Source organism: Theobroma cacao, chromosome 5, assembly GCF_053813885.1.
Source record: "Theobroma cacao isolate CCN51 chromosome 5, ASM5381388v1, whole genome shotgun sequence".
Classification (NCBI taxonomy): domain Eukaryota; kingdom Viridiplantae; phylum Streptophyta; class Magnoliopsida; order Malvales; family Malvaceae; genus Theobroma; species Theobroma cacao.
The window spans coordinates 44218239-44239027 of NC_142643.1; the positions used below are offsets into that span (position 1 = coordinate 44218239).

Consider the following 20789-nt stretch of genomic DNA (forward strand, 5'->3'; position numbering starts at 1 on the left):
ATGCTAGCTCTTTGTATTTTTTTCAGCTTTCCAAAAAAAAAAAGTTTTAAATTTTTTTATCAAATATTGAATTTTATTAAGTATCAAATTAAGATAAAATACTATATTCACAAATCTCATTTTAAAATTTTATTAGATTTGAAGTTTTTTTGCTTTTTTGTTAAATATTAAATTTTATTAAGTTTAGAAGGAAATATGAATTGATTTTTTTAAGTAAGTATTTATATCATAAAATATTTATATAGTATTGGATATAATTTTTTTTAAATGTTTTAAAACAAGAGGGATCAAAACATTTTTAGAAATGTTTTGAAGAGTTTTTTGGATTTTACTCATAATTTGACGAAATCGATCTATCTATGTATTATTAAATAAAATACTTAAAATATATATTAATAATTTTAAATATATTTTATAATATAATAATATCACAAATCTAATTGGAAAAATCTTATCTAAAACTCGATTTGAGTAGGTTAAGCCCATGAGCTACCCAATCATTCACAAGTAATTGATCAAATTCAAATTTATAAATATTAGACAGATTTCTTAGTGTCCTTTGGCCTAACTTATTTTTAATTTATCTACTACTTAAAAGTGAAAGTTGGGCCAAATAGGATTTCGTGAAAAGCTCTTAAAAAAAATAACTTTTTTTCTAAAGAATAAAATCTACAAAAAAAAGAGTTTAAAAAAAATTCCAATTAGGAGTTTTATCTTTTCTTATTATGAAAGTTATTTTTTTCCAAAAAAATCCTCTCTCAAAAAATACTCCCTCCCGCTCTCTCTATCGATCTCTGTCTTCTCTCTCCTTTTTGTAAATTATCATTCTTGGGTTTTTTTTTGTTCTTACAAAAATTAAGAAAAAAGAAGATCCAAAATTCAAAACTGCATTCAGGTATTATTTTTTTTTCTTTCTATTTTGTTTTTCATTTTATTTTCAATCGTTTTTTTTAGACTTTGAAAACTCTTTTTATTAGTTGATATTTCTCAGTTTATTATTTGATATGATAATGATATGATGTTATTTATTCTTAACTTCTTTATGATGTATATAATATTTGATAATTATGATTGAAATAATTAATCAAATAGATCAATAATTGTTGAGATAAATTATATGAAAATTGAGATAATATTTGTTGATTATGGTTGTTGAGATAATATTGTTTATGAAGGTGAACTTTATTAGTAAGGACATCAATAGCTAATTATAAACTTTATGATATATAAAAATCTTTTTTTATATTTTCAAATTTTATTTTAAATAGATAAAAAAATAAAGTTAATATTTTTTATTTTAAATAAAGAAATTCTTGATTAATAAAAAGTTATTTATTAAATACATTTTATGATAATTTTAACTAAAATTAGAGTTTATATGAATTATTTTGCCAAACAGTTTATTTATTAAAAAAAGCTTATAAAAAATAAATTTATCAAACAATTTTAACTTAATTTTAAAAGTTATTATAAAAAGCTATTATGTTTCTTAAGAGTTTTATAATAGCTTTTAAGGTAAAAAAAAAAAATCAAGCCAAACATGCTCTTATTTTAAATTTAAATTTTTTTTCTTAAAAATGTTAAATTGCAGTTTACAAGAAAATAATGATAAATTCTAACACTAATCAAATCATGCTCATACAAATAAAAGAAAATCTTTAGACTAAATTTGTGTGATATCAAGTCAAAGTAATATATATATAAATTAAAACATAAATAAATGTTAAATATATTACAATATTCTTCTTGAACAAGAATAATATAACTCATATTTTGAGATAATAATCCAATTTTTAATTTATTCGTACAATCATCTTAATAATATTTTATTAATTATCTTAATTTTTATATATTTTTAATATAATTAATTATATTATAATTATTATAAAATTATATGACGTTCTCAATTTGGAGCCTAAAGCCCTTATACTTTACCCAAAGACTAGCCCTGATTTTGCAATCCTCTGCAAAACATAAGTATGTATAAAACTTATCACATTATTCTCAACTCCTACAAGTTTTTAAACTCTAATTTAATTACCTCCAATAATTCAAAAAATATATATAATTTCAAGAGGATTTTATAATATTATGTTTACAGTTATATATTCTTATCAATGATATTAATGGTATAAACCAATTTAATACTGTTACCAAGTAATGTGTTTCACTCCTTTTAAATATATAGCATAAGTTCATGGCATATTTCAGGACTCACAAGTTGTGCATGTCACGTAAGAAATGAAAAATGTCATGTAAAAGCATATAAATGAAATTTTCATGTAAAAGTAGAAAATACAATTATAGCATACTAATTTTCTTATTTGACCAAATAAAAAATAAAGAAAATCTTTGCTCTCAAAGCCCAATTACTTGGCCTAATGTTTTCCCAAATAGGCCTACTACAAAGGATGCTGCAAGGGGAGGTTGGCGAAACAACCCAATCCCTCCCTCAAGAGCCACATCCACCAAGCTTATAATAGTCCAAAACTCATCCAGGCCAAGTCTACTTAATAAACTATACCCTGCACAGTTTCTTCCCTCTAATGATGAAATGATTGAGGAAAGTGGTGGCTGAGGCATAAAGCCATGTGGGAGCACATAAAGCCATGTGGGAGCACCTAATCTTTGAAGCCCAAATTGGTTTATCAAAATGTAAACAAATATTCATCAAAAAGATATATATAAAAAAAAAAAAACATGTAAGCACTTTCCATGCATGCCAATGTGAGAATGTCCCTACAAAATAATGGGGATTTTGAGTACATTTTTTTTTATTAAGGAAACTGCCCTTTGCACATGGCCTCCAGCCCTCTCCACCTTCACTTATGGCTTGCATTATTACCCTTTCATATATTAACTCAAATTATTAATAATTTTCCCTTTCATATTGGATTCTTATCTTCTTTGTTTTAAAAAAATTATAATGATTGCTAGAAGCCAGATGGGTGCATGTGCATATCAAAAAATGGGCTATAAATTTTTTTTTTTTCTTTGAGAAAGGAATGGTGTTTGGTGAACAAAGACAATGGTTGTTTAGGTCATCAATGGGAGAACATTTCACTATTGGGACCCACCACCTTCCTCTTTCTCTCTCTGTCTCTCATAGAAAGTTCCAAGTTGTCTATTGTTTTCTTCATTTTTTTTTTCTTTTTTAGAAAATTATCAACTCTATAACATGAAGAGATGCTTTTCTGCTAAATCAGCCATGTTTTGATGCAAGAACAAAAACTCTAAATTTTCTTTTTAAATTTGATTTTGCACATATACAGATGTCTGTTCGTGCACAAGAAGACGACAACAATGTCAATCAGACAACTCCTCATAACAGTTCACCTTATACACCAAAAGAGACTCAATGTGCTTAATATTTGTCAAGTTTTGGCAACATGTATCTCAAAAAGAAATCAGTTATAAGGTTGATAGCTTTTCAGGAGCCCATTGGCAAATGGGACACCTCAGTTAAAAAATATTCCCTAGCCTGTAAGGGAAAAAGAATTTGTTATGTCCTTTGGATTGATTATTATACTGTTATAATTATGGTATAATGATGATAATGATTGTTGGATTTGCCTAGAGCATTTTTTTTATAGCATTGGTATGAGGCCAAGCAGCTAAAAGAGAGAAACTCAACCAGGTAAATATACCATGCAGCAAACAGTATATAGTTAATTACAATAATTTCTTCAATATTCAATCAGTTCTATGCTTTTAATTTCCCTGCCAGAAGATTAAGATGTCATAGAATTTGTCAGAAAAAGAAAAAGTAAGTTGGGTTGCTGGTTTAAATGACTATTTGTATGAATCTTTTTGTCTGGTATATGACAGTAAAGTGAGTAATTTTATAAGGTATATAACAAGAAGAGTGAGGTGATCAAACTTGTTCCTTGCATTCAAACACAAAAATTACTTGGTGTTGCAGTTTGAGGAGTTTTAGATTTCCATCTTGAAATAAGAAAGAATTTCAGAGGAAAGAAAGACAGAATTACTAGTTTATCACCCACTTGGGTTGACTATGATAAATAATTTAAGAAGAAATCATAATCAACAATCACTGGAAACACATTCCCACCATGTTTTAGTGTCTAGGAGATTTGTAATAAGTCCAAAGCTTTACAGTCATTAACTGCAGATAATTAGCTGGTGTCAATCCCAAGAACCCACGAACTGATATTAAATTAATCAAACCCTCACTAATTGATTATTACTAGCTAACAAGCTTTAATTATTCTCTTTATGATCTCTTATATATTAACCTTCTTGGTCACCCTCTAGCTCCTTTGTTCCACCATAGCCAAAAATGTTTTACTTTTAGGAGGAACAAACTCTTAGAAGAGAAGCAAAATGAAATCCCACTTGCTGTTCTTCTACTGTTACATTGGTCTCTCCCTTGTTTTTGCTAAGGGAGCTAAGATAATGCCAGTGCCAAATGATGAAGCATCTACCTTACTGTTGATGAAAGGTAGTTTTGTTGATGCATCGGATATGCTCAAAGATTGGAAAATGCCAAGCAATGTGGTTGAAACCAGATCAGCTCATTGTAACTGGACAGGAATTTGGTGCAACTCCAGAGGCTTTGTAGAGAAACTTGATCTTTCCAATATGAATCTCAGCGGCATTGTATCAGACCATGTTCAAGGTTTGCGCAGCCTCTCTGTCCTCAATCTCTGCAATAACGGGTTCGATACATCATTGCCAAAATCGCTTGCCAATCTCACTTCATTGAAGAGCATTGATGTAAGCCAAAACAACTTCATCGGCAGCTTCCGAAAAGGTCTTGGAATGGCCTCGGGATTGACTTATGTCAATGCATCAAGCAACAATTTGTCAGGCTATCTCCCAGAGGATCTTGGCTATGCAACTTCACTTGAAAGCTTAGATCTCAGAGGGAGTTTCTTCGAGGGTACGATTCCTACCTCTTTCAAGAATCTGCAGAAACTGAAGTATCTTGGCCTTTCAGGCAACAATCTGACAGGAAAACTTCCAAGAGAGCTCGGACAGCTTTCTTCTTTAGAAACCATCATTCTTGGTTACAATGAGTTCGAAGGAGAAATACCAGAGGAATTTGGCAATCTCACCAATCTTCAGTACCTTGATTTGGCAGTTGGCACTCTCAGTGGTCAGATTCCACCTTCACTGGGTAGGCTAAAACAACTAACTACAGTTTATTTATATAAAAATAATTTCACAGGAAGGATTCCAGCGGAGCTTGGCAACATTACTTCACTAGTGTTCTTGGATCTTTCTGACAACCAGATTTCAGGAGAGATACCAGCAGAGCTAGCAGAGTTGAAGAATTTGCAGCTGTTGAATTTGATGCGCAATCAGTTGAATGGTCCAGTTCCGATTAAGCTTGGAGAATTGACCAAACTAGAGGTACTTGAGCTATGGAAAAATTCTTTGACAGGTTCTCTGCCAATGAATCTTGGACGAAACTCACCCTTACAGTGGTTAGATGTGTCATCAAATTCATTATCTGGTGAGATTCCACCAGGTTTATGTGATTCAGGGAATCTCACTAAGCTACTCCTCTTCAACAACTCCTTTTCTGGTCCAATCCCAGCAGGTCTCTCAACATGTAAGTCACTGGTTCGTGCTCGAGTCCAAAACAATCTGATTTCTGGGACTATTCCTATTGGTTTCGGAAGTCTCCCCATACTTCAACGTCTGGAATTGGCAAAAAACAATCTCACAGGCCAAATTCCAGACGATATAGCTTTGTCAACATCTCTTTCTTTCATCGATGTTTCTTGGAACCACCTTGAATCAACCCTCCCTTCCAGCATCATTTCCCTTCCTAATCTCCAAACATTCATCGTCTCCCACAACAACTTGGCAGGGAAATTTCCCGATCAGTTTCTAGACTGTCCATCATTATCTGTGCTTGATCTCTCAAGCAACCATTTCTCTGGAGAAATTCCAGAGAGTATAGCTTCTTGTGAAAAGCTGGTCAATCTAAACCTTAGAAACAACCAGTTCACCGAAAAAATCCCAAAAGCACTTGCAACAATGCCCACATTAGCCATGCTTGACTTGTCAAATAATTCTCTGGTTGGCTTGATACCAGAGAATTTTGGAACCTCACCGGCCCTGGAAATGCTTAACTTGTCATACAATAAGCTTGAAGGTCCAGTCCCATCTAATGGTTTGTTAATGACCATTAATCCTAATGACCTGGCTGGCAATGCTGGTCTTTGTGGTGGCGTACTACCTCCATGCTCTCAGAGTCCCATACAAACACCACGGCGGCCAAGCAACATGCACGTCAAACACGTCGCTACTGGATTTATCATCGGAGCTTTGGTAATATTATCTGTTGCCATAGCATTTTTTACTGGAAGATGGCTATATCAAAAATGGTACTTATATAACAGCTTCTTCGGTGATAAGTTCAAAGAGAGTAACAAAGAATGGCCCTGGAGACTGGTTGCATTTCAAAGGCTCAGTTTTACAAGTAGTGACATACTCTCCTGCATAAAGGAATCAAACATCATTGGCATGGGAGGAACTGGTATAGTTTACAAGGCTGAAGTCAATCGTCCACGAGCAGTTGTGGCAGTTAAGAAGCTGTGGAGATCAGAGACCGACATTGAGAGCAGTGATGATCTATTTGGAGAAGTGAATCTCCTGGGAAGACTTAGGCACAGAAACATTGTAAGGTTATTGGGATATGTTCACAATGAAACCGATGTGTTGATGGTATATGAGTACATGCCGAATGGGAATCTTGGGACAGCTGTGCACGGTAAACAAGCAGGGAAGCTGTTGGTTGACTGGGTTTCGAGGTATAACATAGCAGTTGGTGTTGCACAAGGGCTGAATTATCTCCACCACGACTGCTATCCCCCAGTCATCCACCGGGATATTAAGTCTAACAACATTCTGCTTGATGCAAATCTTGAGGCCAGAATTGCAGATTTTGGGCTGGCAAGAATGATGATTCATAAGAATGAAACCGTTTCAATGGTAGCTGGATCATATGGATATATTGCACCTGGTCTGTTTGATATCTATGATTTTTTTGATCAAAGGTTTTTCTTTCCATTTTTTGCCATAGCAAGAAACTATTTTCTAATATGTTAGTCAACTGTTTCCTCTGACAGAATACGGGTACACTCTGAAGGTTGATGAGAAGACTGACATCTATAGCTTTGGTGTAGTTCTTCTAGAGCTTCTAACTGGGAAAATGCCATTAGATCCTTCTTTTGGAGAATCCATCGATATAGTTGAGTGGACTCGAATGAAGGTTAAGAAAAGCAGAGGATTAGAAGAAGTACTAGATACGACCATAGCCGGCCAGTGCAAGCATGTCCAAGAAGAGATGCAACTTGTCCTCAGGATTGCACTTCTTTGTACTGCAAAACTCCCCAAGGACAGACCATCCATGAGAGACATCATTACAATGCTTGGAGAGGCAAAGCCACGAAGGAAAAGTGTTTGTCACGACAATTCTAGCAAAGAGAGGCCTATCTTTTGCACCTCACCAGTTATAGGTCTTCTATAGTTTTTTTTTTCCCTTTCAGGCTAATGTTTTCTCTAATTTCTTGTTTATGTAAATTTTCTTGAGTAGCCTGCTGTTTCGCAGGTTCGGTTGCAACCATGCAGGTAACAAGGAGATAAATGTTCATATAAAATCACATATCCCAAAGAATAAAAGCATCTTTAATCTTTCACACACTACATATGAACTTAATACCAGATAATATTTCAATCCCTCTGCCTCCCAAGACCGCAAACAGATTGCATCACGTTTATAAGTAATCGTATATAAAGGTAAACTGTAGTCGATGAGATCTAATAATAAGACTTCCAATTGATACTTACATGATATATAAGTACTAAAGCTGCAGGTGTCACATTTGATATCTATCTTCGAGTATCTTGGGTCCTGCCATTAGTTAATAAACCAACAGCAACGAGTGAAAATTTTGGGAAACAAAGAAAAGAATGAGGAACAGGAGGTTAACACAGCATTCTAGTGCTTGTCCCAGACACAATAAACATACATCTGCAATCATCAGACCTTCAGCCATAAAAACTGAAAAACACTATCTTTCAGAGATTTGAAGTTCCTTGAGTGATTCCCTTGTGAACAAAGGATTGAAGATTTACTCCTTTGCTATCATATCCAAGAAGATGACCTTTGAGAGTTGAAAACTGCATAATTAGTGTAGACACAACTATATGTGAAGCACAACATATTCCTTAAATATGTTTCATCTTATTGACAAGAGTGTTTTGGAAACAAATAACTGAATGATTACCAACCTTAAATAACAGTAAAACAGAAAAACAGTTGAGAAGGAAAAATATGGCACCTCTTCTCAACCCAACGAAAAATTACCCCCTGTACAACTACTTGCATATCCTATGCTCAAAAGGATGAATATTTGCACTTTTCACCTTTCAAGGTATGAATCCAAGAGCTGTAAATTCTTTTAATCCTATGCGGCAACATCTAAAAATGTAGTTTCTGATGCACTCCCTTCATCAAGAAAGCTGCTAGACAATGGCTGGAAAATATAACAGAGAAAGAGTCAGTCCTTAACCAATATAACCCACTTAATCAAGAAAAACTATTTGTATTTGGCATCAATAGCATTCCAATCAGAAAGCTGCAGAAAGTTTCAATCGCAAATTCTACTAAACAAAAACATTATACCAACATAATACTACATGAAATTTTCAAAAAAAAAAACATAATACTACATGAAAAAATGTTTAGTTATACCTCTCTATAATCAACTTGTGATAAGAAAAAAGGCTCTTTCTCTCGAAGCCCCCCATTTCCATGAAGGATTCTCTCCAAATCCTACAAAAACAATGGAGAGTTGATCATGACACTAACAGCAGTAGACTTCATTTGCATTTTCTGGAAAATGTAATGACACAATAAAAGTCAATCACAATGGTTGGTGCAACTCTTTAAGATATTCTAGACTTTCACTAGAGTGAGTTGAAGAAACCCACCAAGCAAAAAGTTTGCATCATGGTATTCAGTGCAGGGGTACCATATTGTTTATTTCAAAACATTTGCAAGCCAACATAGAAGAGGGGTAACAGAAAACCCCACAATTTCAATTGTCAACTGCTTGGCTATTCTAAATTCTCAAACTCTGACATGGCAACATATTTGACCGGGTGGCACTTCAACAGAGCACGTAATCTAATCGTTGTAACATTCCCTTACATTTCAAAGTTCATTATAAGTTTATAAATGTGTAATTATAAGTGGAGACCAACCAAATTCAGAAGAATTCTAGGATAATTAACTCATTTTAAATAATTTAAACTAACAAGCTTTACCTTTCCAGTCAAGATTTCGAACTCAAGCAACTCTTCCACAATCTTTTCAAGAACTCGTCGATTTTTCTTAAGCATTTCCTTTGCCTTTTGATACGCTAAATCATAAATCTACAAAAATAACAAGCAACTGTTATAGAGATTCAGTAGCCAATGTCATAGTAACTATAGTAATTTGACCTCTGAAAGTTCTATCAAGAATCATACACTCAAATGAATTAAATATATACTGTATCAACTTTGTGACATACCTTTTCGACTTTAGTTGCCATCTCAAACTCATGATTGTTCCCCATGCTCAAAGCTGTGACCTATAGCAATGAAGGAAAATTCCAACATGAACAATCTATTCTGGCCAAAAAAAGAATATATATTACTAAAGCAACCAGAACAGCAAGCTCATAATCAGTTGATACTAATAAAGTGGAACTCTTTAAGCTTTAAATGAGTTAACATGCAGTAAGAATTAACAATATGGACAAAAATTCAAATGCTATCAGAAAGCAACACAGCCACTGTACATATGTACATTGATGATCTCTGAGGTATTTTAGCATGTATCAACATAAAATATTAGTCCAGAATTTCAATATGATCCAGGTGAGATTGTTTCAATATTTTGATTAATAAAGAAAAGAAAGTACCGCATTACTACTATAGTAAATCGCAGGACTGTCGTCAGGCCCCCATCCATACTGAATCACCATCCTTGTAGCTATCTGTTGCAAGTTTCACATAAGTAACCCAGCAACAAAGAGTTAAATGAAAATGATTTCAAGTTCTCCTAAGCCTTAACAAAGTTTATACACTAGTATATGAAACAGTAAGAATATATCAACCTCCTGAGCCTGCTTTAGTTCTGATGCAGAAAGAAAATTTTCTTCTCCAAAAGGAAGTAGCAGTTGGGCCGCAATATGTGACCCAAAGCAGAATACAAGCTTCTTTTCAAGGTAAGACCTTGATTCTGCATTGGCATACATGGACCCTTCATTGCTTGCCTTAGTAATCTTTGTACATCCAATTCCCTGAAGAATGGGAAACAGTGAATTAGGTCTCCTATATTCATCCTTCTCTAAAACAGGTTGACTACTGACTTTTGCTGGCGTTAAAATATGGAAGAGTTATAAATTCACATATTTTGCATACTAAAAGCACTACAACTGCAATAAATACTAAAGAGTTCAAAGGAAAAGATAAGCTGACAAATCATTGCAACCAACAACAAACAATATAAAGTAACTAGCCATGCCTCATACAGCCTTCTTGTGATTCACTGATTCCTAACCCATCTTTATTGCACTGAATCATCTTACACATGCAGAATAAATAACCATTATAAAAATGGCCTTAACAATAGCATTTCAATCATCTGATGGCGTCACCGTCTTACTTTCGAGGAAGAATGATGCTTTGTTTATCATGTGTGATTCAATTTGGCCACGTCACATACAGCTTATAAACAAATTAGCACTTGGATTCTCCCTGTGACCATTTTCTGTCATCGACCTATATAATGAAAACCCATACAACAGATGCAAAACTAAAACAACACAGAGGCAGGGAATATGGTTTGACACCAATATTACACATTTAGCAAACTACATTAGGATGTATAGTCATTGTTATAACATAATGCTGATATAGATTTTACAAAAATGACAGGGAAGAACATTTTTCATCGCAGCTAGATAACAAGAATTAACAAACTAAAAAACAAGCAAAAACCAACGTGATAAAAGTACCAGCATCATTAGCTTACTCCTAATACCAAAATAAAGCAGTTACAGCCCACCTGCAGGTTTCAGGTTTGGATTAAGCATCAAAGCGCAAAAGTAACACCATAGCCCCAGACTCCTTAAAGATAAATAACACTAAATATACTTCAGGAATGTAATCCAAAGATATGAAAATTGCTAACCTCCCATGAGCAAGGCTCAAGCCACAGATTATCCACAACATCAAAATTTGGTAGAAGTAGTGCAATGAGACCACGACCAGCAGCCCAAACAGCATGGGGGAACTTAGTCTCCCTTGTCCACTGCAAATCATCAGACTGACAATTATCAAACTTTTTTTTTGGGTACAAGCGTTGATCAAACTTTTCTCATGGTTAGAAGCAAGCCAATAATTTCTACATCATTCTGAGCAGAGCAATACAAAAGATTAATAGAAGATTCATCACTTAAAACTATCAATCATACCATTCATATAAGGCATCAATATATGATTACAAGCTATGTCATACACATTTGTCAGCACATAGAAAATTAACAGTAACTAAAGCCTTGCACTTCAATTAATCATCACGTTTCATTCATTAAGCACTTTATTAGGATTTATAATTTGAGATCCTCAGAATAGCACCTACAAATATCTTTCAAGACAAAAAAGAAACTAACAGCAAACTATTAAGAAGACATGATATATAGCGATGGAGTTGAATGTTTAAAATGACAAGCAAGATAGTTACTGACATCAAGGGGAGGATTTAGGAATTCTATTCCATTGCTTATCTGACCATATGGCTCCATCAGATCAACCACATTCTGCAGATCCTCTTGGGTCAATGTTAGTCCAAGATGATTCACCAGCATTTTACTAACTTGCTTGACAATTTTGGTACTCCGCACCCATTTTGGGACCATGCCACTGAAAGTCTGCAAAAGCAGTAAGATTTAAACCTATATCATTTGGTTCAAATCATTTAAAAAAAAAAAAAAGCAGTATTTACCACCATTTAATATAGATTAGTTATAAAATTCAAATGGGAAACTGGTAAACTATCAAGGAAGAAAAAATGATACTTCGAATTTCAGGAAGAATAATACAGGTCCATTTATGAGATTATAATGGATCTGGCAAAGCCCTAACATCCATGTCTAATGCCCAACATAAATGGCTGTGGTCCTTGTAAGAGAATTATTGTAGAGGCTGAATTTCTAAATGATACCCAGTGACCATAAAATCATTATTTGAGTCATTTCTTACCGCAAACCAACTACAGTAGCTCATAAGTTCATCCGTATCAAGAAACTTGCTCCTAAATGCACTACCTTCCAAGGCCACAGGAACAAGTTTAAGTTCTATAGGCCGCAAAAGAGCGGTCTTCTCAGCAACCTAATGAAATAGAAGGATCATGAATTAAAAGTATAATGGTAGATAGTCAAAACTTAAATGCAAAATAAAAACCTATTAACAAGAACAAAAATTCAGCAAGCAAACAAATGCAGACACGAGAGAAAGATAGGAGATCAGTAAGCAATGAAGGTTAAAAAATTCATCTTAAAAAAGATAGTAGCGATTGGCCAATTGAGTAGCAATAGGTACCATGCAGTATTATAAGAATATAAGATAAAACATGTGCATCTGCTCGCAAATAGATCTTAAGAGAAGAAGGTTAAAATGACCTTTTTCCAGTCTACCAGATCTATAAGCTCCTCATCCATGGTTTCTTTTGCAGCAATCCGTAGTATCTTCTCCCTTTCTGCTTGAGTTGGCCTTTGAAGATGAAATACTCTATCCATACGACCAGGCCGTCGTAAGGCCTCATCAATTTGCTTGATATTTCTAGTGGTAGCCATCAAAACAACCCCATCTTGTTTCTCAAACCTGCAAAAAGGTCAAAGGTCATTAGCAAAATAAAAAGATAACAACCTTTTCACTGGTGTTAATAATGGTCAATGACTCTACATGATAGTAAAATTACATAAACAAGAAAAACTTAAAAAAAAATAAAAAAATCAGTTCCAAAAGGCAAGGACACATGATTATAAAAGCAGGCAGCTGGGCCAATTATTTCAAAGCTTCCAACAGAAGTAAAGAACTTTAGTAAACGCAGGCAACCAGGCCCTTTAAGTTATGCATTGTTGTCTATCTTTTGGAAGGCACTGGTAGGCTACTGGAATCCCCAGTCAGTTATCGTGAGCAAGTCATATACCTCATGAAGAAATCTTAATCAATGCATATAGAGGAATTTCAGAGCCTTTGAACCACATGAATAAAAGCGAAACTTAGAATTACCCATCAAGTTCCACAAGAAGTTGATTGATGAAGGCCTCATGGTCCTGCTTTTTTGTGTGAATAAACTTCCCACGAACACCAGCAAAGAGGTCAAAATCCTCTACAAATATAATTACGGGTGCCTAGAGAAGGCCTTCCACAAATCAGCAAATATTGGACAATATACAATTAAAAAATTTGTGAAGTCCTTTAAAGGATAATAAATTATAAACACTACAACTAAAAAGTTAGTCTAAAAGAAAAAAAATGTTTTGTCAAGAACCAACAGTCTATTAGTAAGACAACTACTATGGTGATAGATTAAGGATGCAAAAGAATGTTTCTTTACATCTTTAAGACATTAATTAAAATGGTATAAAACTAGAAAGCTAAAAAATTTATAGAAAACAAAATTATATCGATTTCAAATACATAAGTAAATGGTTTGGTCATGACCAACAAGGCCCGATGAATAACAAGGTGCAAAAAAATTGCATAACTAAAGTAGCAGGGAAAATTTTGAATGTAAAAGCATGAGCTCAAATTAAGTGGAATAAAGCACAACATAGCGTTGAGCAAGTTCATCCAACTTTAGCAAAGAAACAGATGCAGACCCAAGGAAGAAAGGAACAAAACAAACTATGAAAAGCGGAGCATCCTATCATATTTATAACTTACAAGTTCTCAATAGAGAAAAAATATAGAAGAATGTAGAACAGCATAATTATATGACTTTTGTATATTACACCCACATTTCAACCTGGATGGTTGGAACTAGAACCTGAGCTGTATTGTACTTTCCAATACAAAATTATTTAATTTCAAGCAATTAAAAGAGCAAAATCTGAAATCAACAGTGAGGCTCAAAGAGGACTACCAAATCCCTCGCTGTCTGAAAAAGTTCCCTAACATTTGATGCACTTTGGCCAACCCACAGCCCGGCCTCCAATTGTTGCGCTTCAACATTGACAACTGGCACCCTAGCCTCGGCAGCTATGGCTAGTGCTAGAGATGTCTTTCCTGTTCCTCTCTCTCCAACTATAAGAACTCCCTGCAATATAACAACAAATTAGCCCTCATCTTGGCTATGCCACATGAGATGTAGATATCAATTTCCTATACTTAAAGATCTGTTAAAGTGCACAGCTTAATTTTACTTTCTAACCTTAACAAGCATTACCGTTCAAATGCAACCTTTTGACAGTTGAATAATACAAACTGTTTCAAATCTCATTATCAGCCTCAGCAAAACTATATAGTATAGGACAGATATCAGCTTCATGCCATGCATCACAGGGAATTCTTGCTGTCTAATTGATACTCTTTCATAAAATGCAAGAGAATGCTGAAACCATTAACTACAAACAGACACAGCAAATGACAGTGCGATCAGCACTGCTGCACAAAAGCCCACCATTACAAAACTTTACAACACGAGAATAAAGCGATATTACACAGTTTATTGGTTGTAACAATCTCATGAAACCCAAAGAACCCTGCAAAGCAGGACTGAACCACAATAACATCATCATCATCCTCCCCTTCCTGTGGAGAGGAGATAGGATGATGCCACTGGGCAACAAGCCCAGTGGAAATCAAGATCATGGTTCTCATTGCAATATTCATCATTCCTCTCCTATTTGCTCTTCCATATATTAAAAGCATAATTTCATTTTTAAGCATCAAACACAAGAGTAAAAAAGGTAAACATATGTCCAAACTCCAAAATGATACATAAAATTCAGAGGTAATAAGATTAAATATAGCATCATATGTATCTTTTTCAGAATAACATACCCTAGGTGCACGGGCACCCATTTCTTGGAATGCACCAGGATTCTGTAAAAAGGCAACTACTTCATTGATTTCCTCTCTCATGGACTCAATGCTAGCAAAATCCTTCAAGGGGATTGGAGGATTTTTTACCCTCTGCATGCCAACGCCAAATCTTTAAAATAATATCATAGAAAACTTCAATTGTTAAATACAAAAAACCTTTTCAGTGTCAGGTACAAACCTTCATTCCATCAAAAGCAGTTCTTATGGGATCAATGCCAGCCTTTTTCTTACGTTTGATCTTCCTCAACCTATAATTAAAATAGCCTTTCTGCAAGGTAGAATACAAGACAATTTTGTACCCAGTCAGCTGCACCTCAAAATTGAAATGTAGAGAAGGTCTATGCCTAAACAAAGCCACAAGAAAACCTATTGCAAAACCATTATATGTAACTTACACTCTTAAGAAGCTACAGATATAACAATAAAAAATACGGAAGTCTAGAAAACCAAAATTTAAAAAATTAAAGAGGGAAGAAAATAATACCACTCTTCGCAATTTTCTTATGTTTGGATCTTTTCGTATGGGTCCATAACCAAGAACTCTTGGCACTTTTCTTCTGAGGAAGCGGAACACATGAAATAAAATAAATCCGTATATAGTGCTTCTAATGAGAAACCAAAGAAACCATTTTAAGTCATCTGTCTTTCTGGACTTGAAATTCATTTCTGCTTCAGACTGCCATTTTAGGTACCATGTGGAGGCAACAGTTTGACCTATTTCCTCTGGCCATGCCATCCCCAACTGCATTCTCACCTGTGACCATGGCAACCATAAAACTTGTTTAGAAACAGAAGCAATAAACAAATAACTGGCATCTGGAACAGCACGAATGCACGAACAGAATTCATACCGGGTAAGGAATGATAGATTCAATGAGTGGAAACACAATCACCATCATTATGTCATCATTTATATTTCTAATTTTCTGATAAACCCAATCTTTTCCATATGATACAAATTTTGTCTTCCATAACCCAGTTAAGCATTGATGAGCCATCCTTATTGTCAAGAGAAACTGCTGACGAAAATCCAACTCTGAGAAAGGGATATACATCAATTGAACAGCAGTTGGGATACCACAAGCAAGCATTTTCATGTATAGCCCATCAAACCCTCCAAAATTCTCATATAGCATGTCAAATTCCTGGAGTCAAAAGAAGAGGAAAAAAGAAACCCTTAAATAAGAAGCATACCAACGCAGCTCATGTAGTCAATAGAAAGGATTTTATACTCATGTAACCTTGATGTCAACAAAATATTCCTTGTCATCCCCTTTCAATGCAATATACATCATAGCCCAGTCATGCCTAATTCGAGCATGCTCTACTAACTTCTTAGACACCGCATAAGGAACAGCCATGGAATCCATTTCCCACCTGCTTCTCTCTTCATTGTACCAAGTCTTTGCAACCACTCTATCTCGATCCAAGAGAATGCGATCCTGCAATAAACTTTTTCTATATTAGTAACAATATAAACCACCAGATAGAAGCTTTATGAATAGAGCCATGTAAATATCTTGTGGTTAACCATATTAACCAACTAATAGCTGTTCTTAATCAATAAGAAAATGGTCTCATGAAAATAGGTCTTTTTCTTTTGGATAAGTGAAATATAAGTCTAATGATATCTGAAGATTAATTATACACCTTCCACATCAATGGCCTTTAGGATCTGAAGGAAGGATGAAATAATAAAATGCTATAATAGTAAGAGATGCATCCTCCCCATATGAGTTTCTGTAATGTGTAAAATTAAAAAATATCTCCATAAAAAGAGCTTCCTGTCAAGGAAAATGCTACCTGTCTTTGAGCTACATAATGTTTGCCAAAATCGGCATCTTCCAACAAGTGTCTTCTTAGGTCTACTTTAGCTTCTTCACGCCACTTCTTCCATCCATGGTACAAATGGAGACTAATAGCTTTAGGAACAACAACCTCCTTATCTCCAAACATCCACTTCAATTCAGCTTCTGGAAATCCTTTCACAACTTCATCCTCAGGAGTTTTTACAACAAAACGCTTTTCGCTGCCAAATTTTTTCATCCTTCTTCTTATCCGAGATTCCAGGTTCCTCTGCATCTCCCAAGAATCTTTAAGACATTGTCTTATACGTAAAGCAAAGTCCACAGAATCTTCATTAAAGAATGGTCCAAGATCTTCAACCTCCACAACACTAGGCAAAATCATGTGTTCAAAGTGTTTTCTTTGTGCTGCTTCCAGTTCATCTTGAATTTCAGACCTCGAAAGATTTGTAATAGAGCCTCTCAGGGTGCTGCACCCACAAACCCCAATGCTTCAACAAGGAGATGAAGTTTCATCGAACAAAAACATTTTCAAAAATGAAAATTACATTTCAAAAATAAGGGGGAAAATCTCTAGGGGAAACTCATATACTCATGTAAGATTATGCAACCGGCTAGGAAGACTAAACCTTCCAACCAGTCCATCTATTTAAGTCAGCATCAAGACCAAGAATGTCAAAAATGTTGAAAGTTAAAATTAGAAATTTTCTACATCATCAAAGTCAAAATTGTTTGCCGCTATCAATATCGCATCTCAGATATTAGAAGTGAATTTACACATTTAAGAAAAACAAATGAAAGCAAGGCAGAAAGTAACTTCTTTAACAAGCAAGTCAAACTAAAAAATAAATAGAATAACAACAACGCAATTTGCTCTTTGCCAGAGAAAGAAAAGACACAGTTAGAGAACCAAATATTGCACATAGACTAGGTAATGGGATAATTTGAAGAATGCAAAGTCTAGTCCACAAAAAGAAGAATGAAGAAGGGGAGAATAAAAGAAACAAGGTGATAAACCATAGAAACAGATAATGTCATAGCATGCCATAAATATGGATTACTGGACACCAAATTTCTAAAAAATTTACTCAAGCAAATTCAATTCAAATCAAACTCCAATAAACCAAAATCCAAACATATAAAGATAAACTAACATCATATAAAGTTTTACCTCTGAAAATGCTCCTTCCGCCTCATTTCGCTATTAAATCTTTGCACCAACTCCTCACACTCCCTCTCAATAAAACAAAGCTCCCTCACACCAATGCTCAATGCGGTGGTCTCTCTCCTCAAAATCTCATCCTCAATCTCTCCAATTCTCTCCCATATCCCACTATACTCCTCCTCCATTCTCTCCATCCCCTCTTCCAACTTCTCCACTACATCCTTCCCCTTTCCTTTCCCCCCTCTCCCACCGACCACCTTCCCCTTCTCTCTCCCCACTTTCACCGCTTTATCCACAATCTCCTCAGCCCTTTTCTCTAACTCCTCTTTCTCCCTCTTCAGCTCCCTTAATTCCACATACAAGCCCCTCATTATCTCCCCTTGCAACTCCTCCTTCTTCACTCTCACAGCTTTTAACACTTCTCCAACTTCGTTAACATCACCATTTCCATTTCTAACCTCCTCTACCTTCCTCAACAACCCAGAAACTGCCTCCAATAACTTTCTCGTATAATCCGAAAACTCATGCTCATCTTTCCTGAAAGTCCCTTCCTTTTCTTCTTCTTTCCCCTTCACTGCCACTTTTTCTACTATTGCAGCCATTGCCACACCTTTAAACTCCCCATTTGGACTCAAATTTGATAACCCAATTGCAAAACAAAGCAAAGTAAAAGCTAAATTCTTAACTAAGGATTGAAATGAAAAATAACCAGACGAGATTTTGGCTTCTTTTTCCAGATTCTCCCTTCTGGGTAGTATCAAATTCTGATGTTTTACAGGTTTGGAGCTTTGGGGAGTTCCTCGGAAGGCAAACGCATTAAACTTGAGCTTAATGGGGAGGGTTTTGAGGGGTTTTTTGGTAAATTTATGGGTTCTGATAAGGTGCCTTGTTCTGAAATTGGGTGGAGAGATTTGAGAGAGGCATGGTGAAGTGAATATGGAGTCCATTGGGAGGGTGAAGATTGATGAAGCTACGGAGAGGGTGTAATTGATAAGATGGTGGAAATATTGGGGTTCATTTTGAAATGTTGGGAAAAGCTTGAGATTAGTTTTCTAAAACAATAAAAAGTAGAAGCCTGCAGCAATGAGGGAGAAGAAGAGAATTTCAGAGACAGAGGTTTATGGAGGGATTGAAGAGGGAGATGGAAGGAGAACCGGATAAACCATTCTGGTTTTCTTATTTGTTCGGTTTGGACTGAACCGGGTTTGTGATTAGCCCTATTTGACGTGGTTTTTTAAATGTGGGCTTTGGGCCATGGCCCAGATCCAGCTACATTAAAAAATAATAAAAATTTTCGTTTAGATTACGAATATAACAAATTGATAATTTGTTTGTTATTTTATATTATTTATAATATAATATATCAATTTATGTCTATCTATAAGTTCGGATGCATTTATAATTTTTAATAAGTGAAAAAAGGTATTTTTTCATCATATTTACAATTTAAATTATCATTATTGATTATATTTTCAATTATAATTATAAATTAATAAAAATTATTAAATCACTTTTTCATTAAAAAATAATTTATTTAGTTCATAAGATTTTATTTATCGTATTATTTTGAGTTGTAGCCATTAAAAAATAACTAGAGGTGAATACAAATATTATTGCATGTAGGTAGGTAGTAGGCACATGCATATTTTTTCATGACATAAATATTGTGTTACAGTACACACAAACTTATAAAATATTTTCGTTATGGTCTAATTAATTCTCATAATTTTGTCTTATGAAATTTTACTTTAAGATTAAAATATTCTCCCTTACTTTGATACAGGTTTATTATCTTTAGTGGCACATTATTAATATTATTATAACTGATTTTAATATCAACTATTACGATCTATTGATTTATAAAGTATCGTCAACATAAACTCTATTAAGATTCATAATTTTATTTCACAAAAGTAATATCACAAGTTAAATATGATATGAATACTTAAATATTCAATTTCATTTTAATATATAGCTAATGTGAGATTCATGATTTCCTTCTAACATTGTGACACATTACATGTGGTTTTATTTTTTTACATTTTGATTATAAGATTGACAAAATTTTGTTAGATCCTTAATATATAGTAGTGACAATAAATATAAACAAATAATTTAATAATTTATTTTCAAATAAAAGCAATTCAATAGAAGCTAAATTTTTTTATCTATATATCAAAAATTTTATCGATTAATTTATAATTATAGTTTAAAATTATAATCAACAAATATTATTTAAATTAATTATTTAAAAATAAAATAAATAAATATTTCCTTTTTCTCCATCAATTAAAACTTTTACTTATATTCATGTTTTTAAATGTATTAGAGCTATAGATTTATTGTCACTGTTATGTAACCAGCATCAAATAATTTTTTTTTCTATATTATAATTAAAATTAAAAAACTAAAAAAAAGTCATTAACGTGCTAGTTTAATTCAAATTAAATTAAATGCTTCCTTAAATGAGAAGGCTTGGTGGGTCGAGATAAAAGCTTACCTTTTATAGGTTTCAACCGGCCAGCCGGGGCATGGTCCATTGACATCTCTACACGTAATAAAAAATTTTATTTTCCATAATTATATAACTTAATTTATTATATCAAAATATAAAAAATATATATTATGACAAATAACAAAAAAATGTATAATACTTAAGAAAAAGTTGTAACAAATAA

The 20789-nt window shown here is 33.9% G+C and overlaps 2 protein-coding genes across 8 annotated transcripts; one reads left to right on the top strand and one right to left on the bottom strand.

Annotated features, from left to right (window-relative positions):
• The first annotated feature begins 4096 nt into the window (after nucleotides 1–4096).
• Nucleotides 4097–7639, top strand: LOC18600034 (Leucine-rich receptor-like protein kinase family protein). Its single transcript, XM_007030275.3, has 2 exons — nucleotides 4097–6997; nucleotides 7104–7639. The coding sequence occupies exons 1-2, from the start codon at nucleotides 4345–4347 to the stop codon at nucleotides 7502–7504; spliced, it is 3054 nt and encodes a 1017-aa protein (XP_007030337.3). The 5' UTR covers nucleotides 4097–4344; the 3' UTR covers nucleotides 7505–7639.
• EMB2458 (FtsH extracellular protease family) lies at nucleotides 7607–19301 on the bottom strand. 7 transcript variants are annotated; one of them, XR_001928159.2, is made up of 21 exons: nucleotides 18118–19300; nucleotides 16945–17416; nucleotides 16383–16583; nucleotides 15993–16286; nucleotides 15626–15895; nucleotides 15320–15409; nucleotides 15100–15231; nucleotides 14180–14353; nucleotides 13324–13445; nucleotides 12711–12912; nucleotides 12292–12420; nucleotides 11778–11960; nucleotides 11222–11341; nucleotides 10143–10328; nucleotides 9948–10022; nucleotides 9555–9614; nucleotides 9307–9414; nucleotides 8732–8812; nucleotides 8269–8513; nucleotides 8007–8157; nucleotides 7607–7888 (listed from the first exon to the last, which is right to left on the bottom strand). XR_001928159.2 is itself a non-coding variant. In XM_007030281.3 (19 exons), the coding sequence occupies exons 1-19, from the start codon at nucleotides 19056–19058 to the stop codon at nucleotides 8445–8447; spliced, it is 3909 nt and encodes a 1302-aa protein (XP_007030343.3). In that variant the 5' UTR covers nucleotides 19059–19300; the 3' UTR covers nucleotides 8202–8444. The 7 variants fall into 7 exon arrangements, 1 of the variants encoding a protein (XP_007030343.3); XR_001928163.2 differs by having other exon boundaries at nucleotides 7607–8141; nucleotides 8319–8513; XR_001928161.2 differs by having other exon boundaries at nucleotides 7607–8157; nucleotides 8319–8513.
• Nucleotides 19302–20789: the final 1488 nt, after the last annotated feature.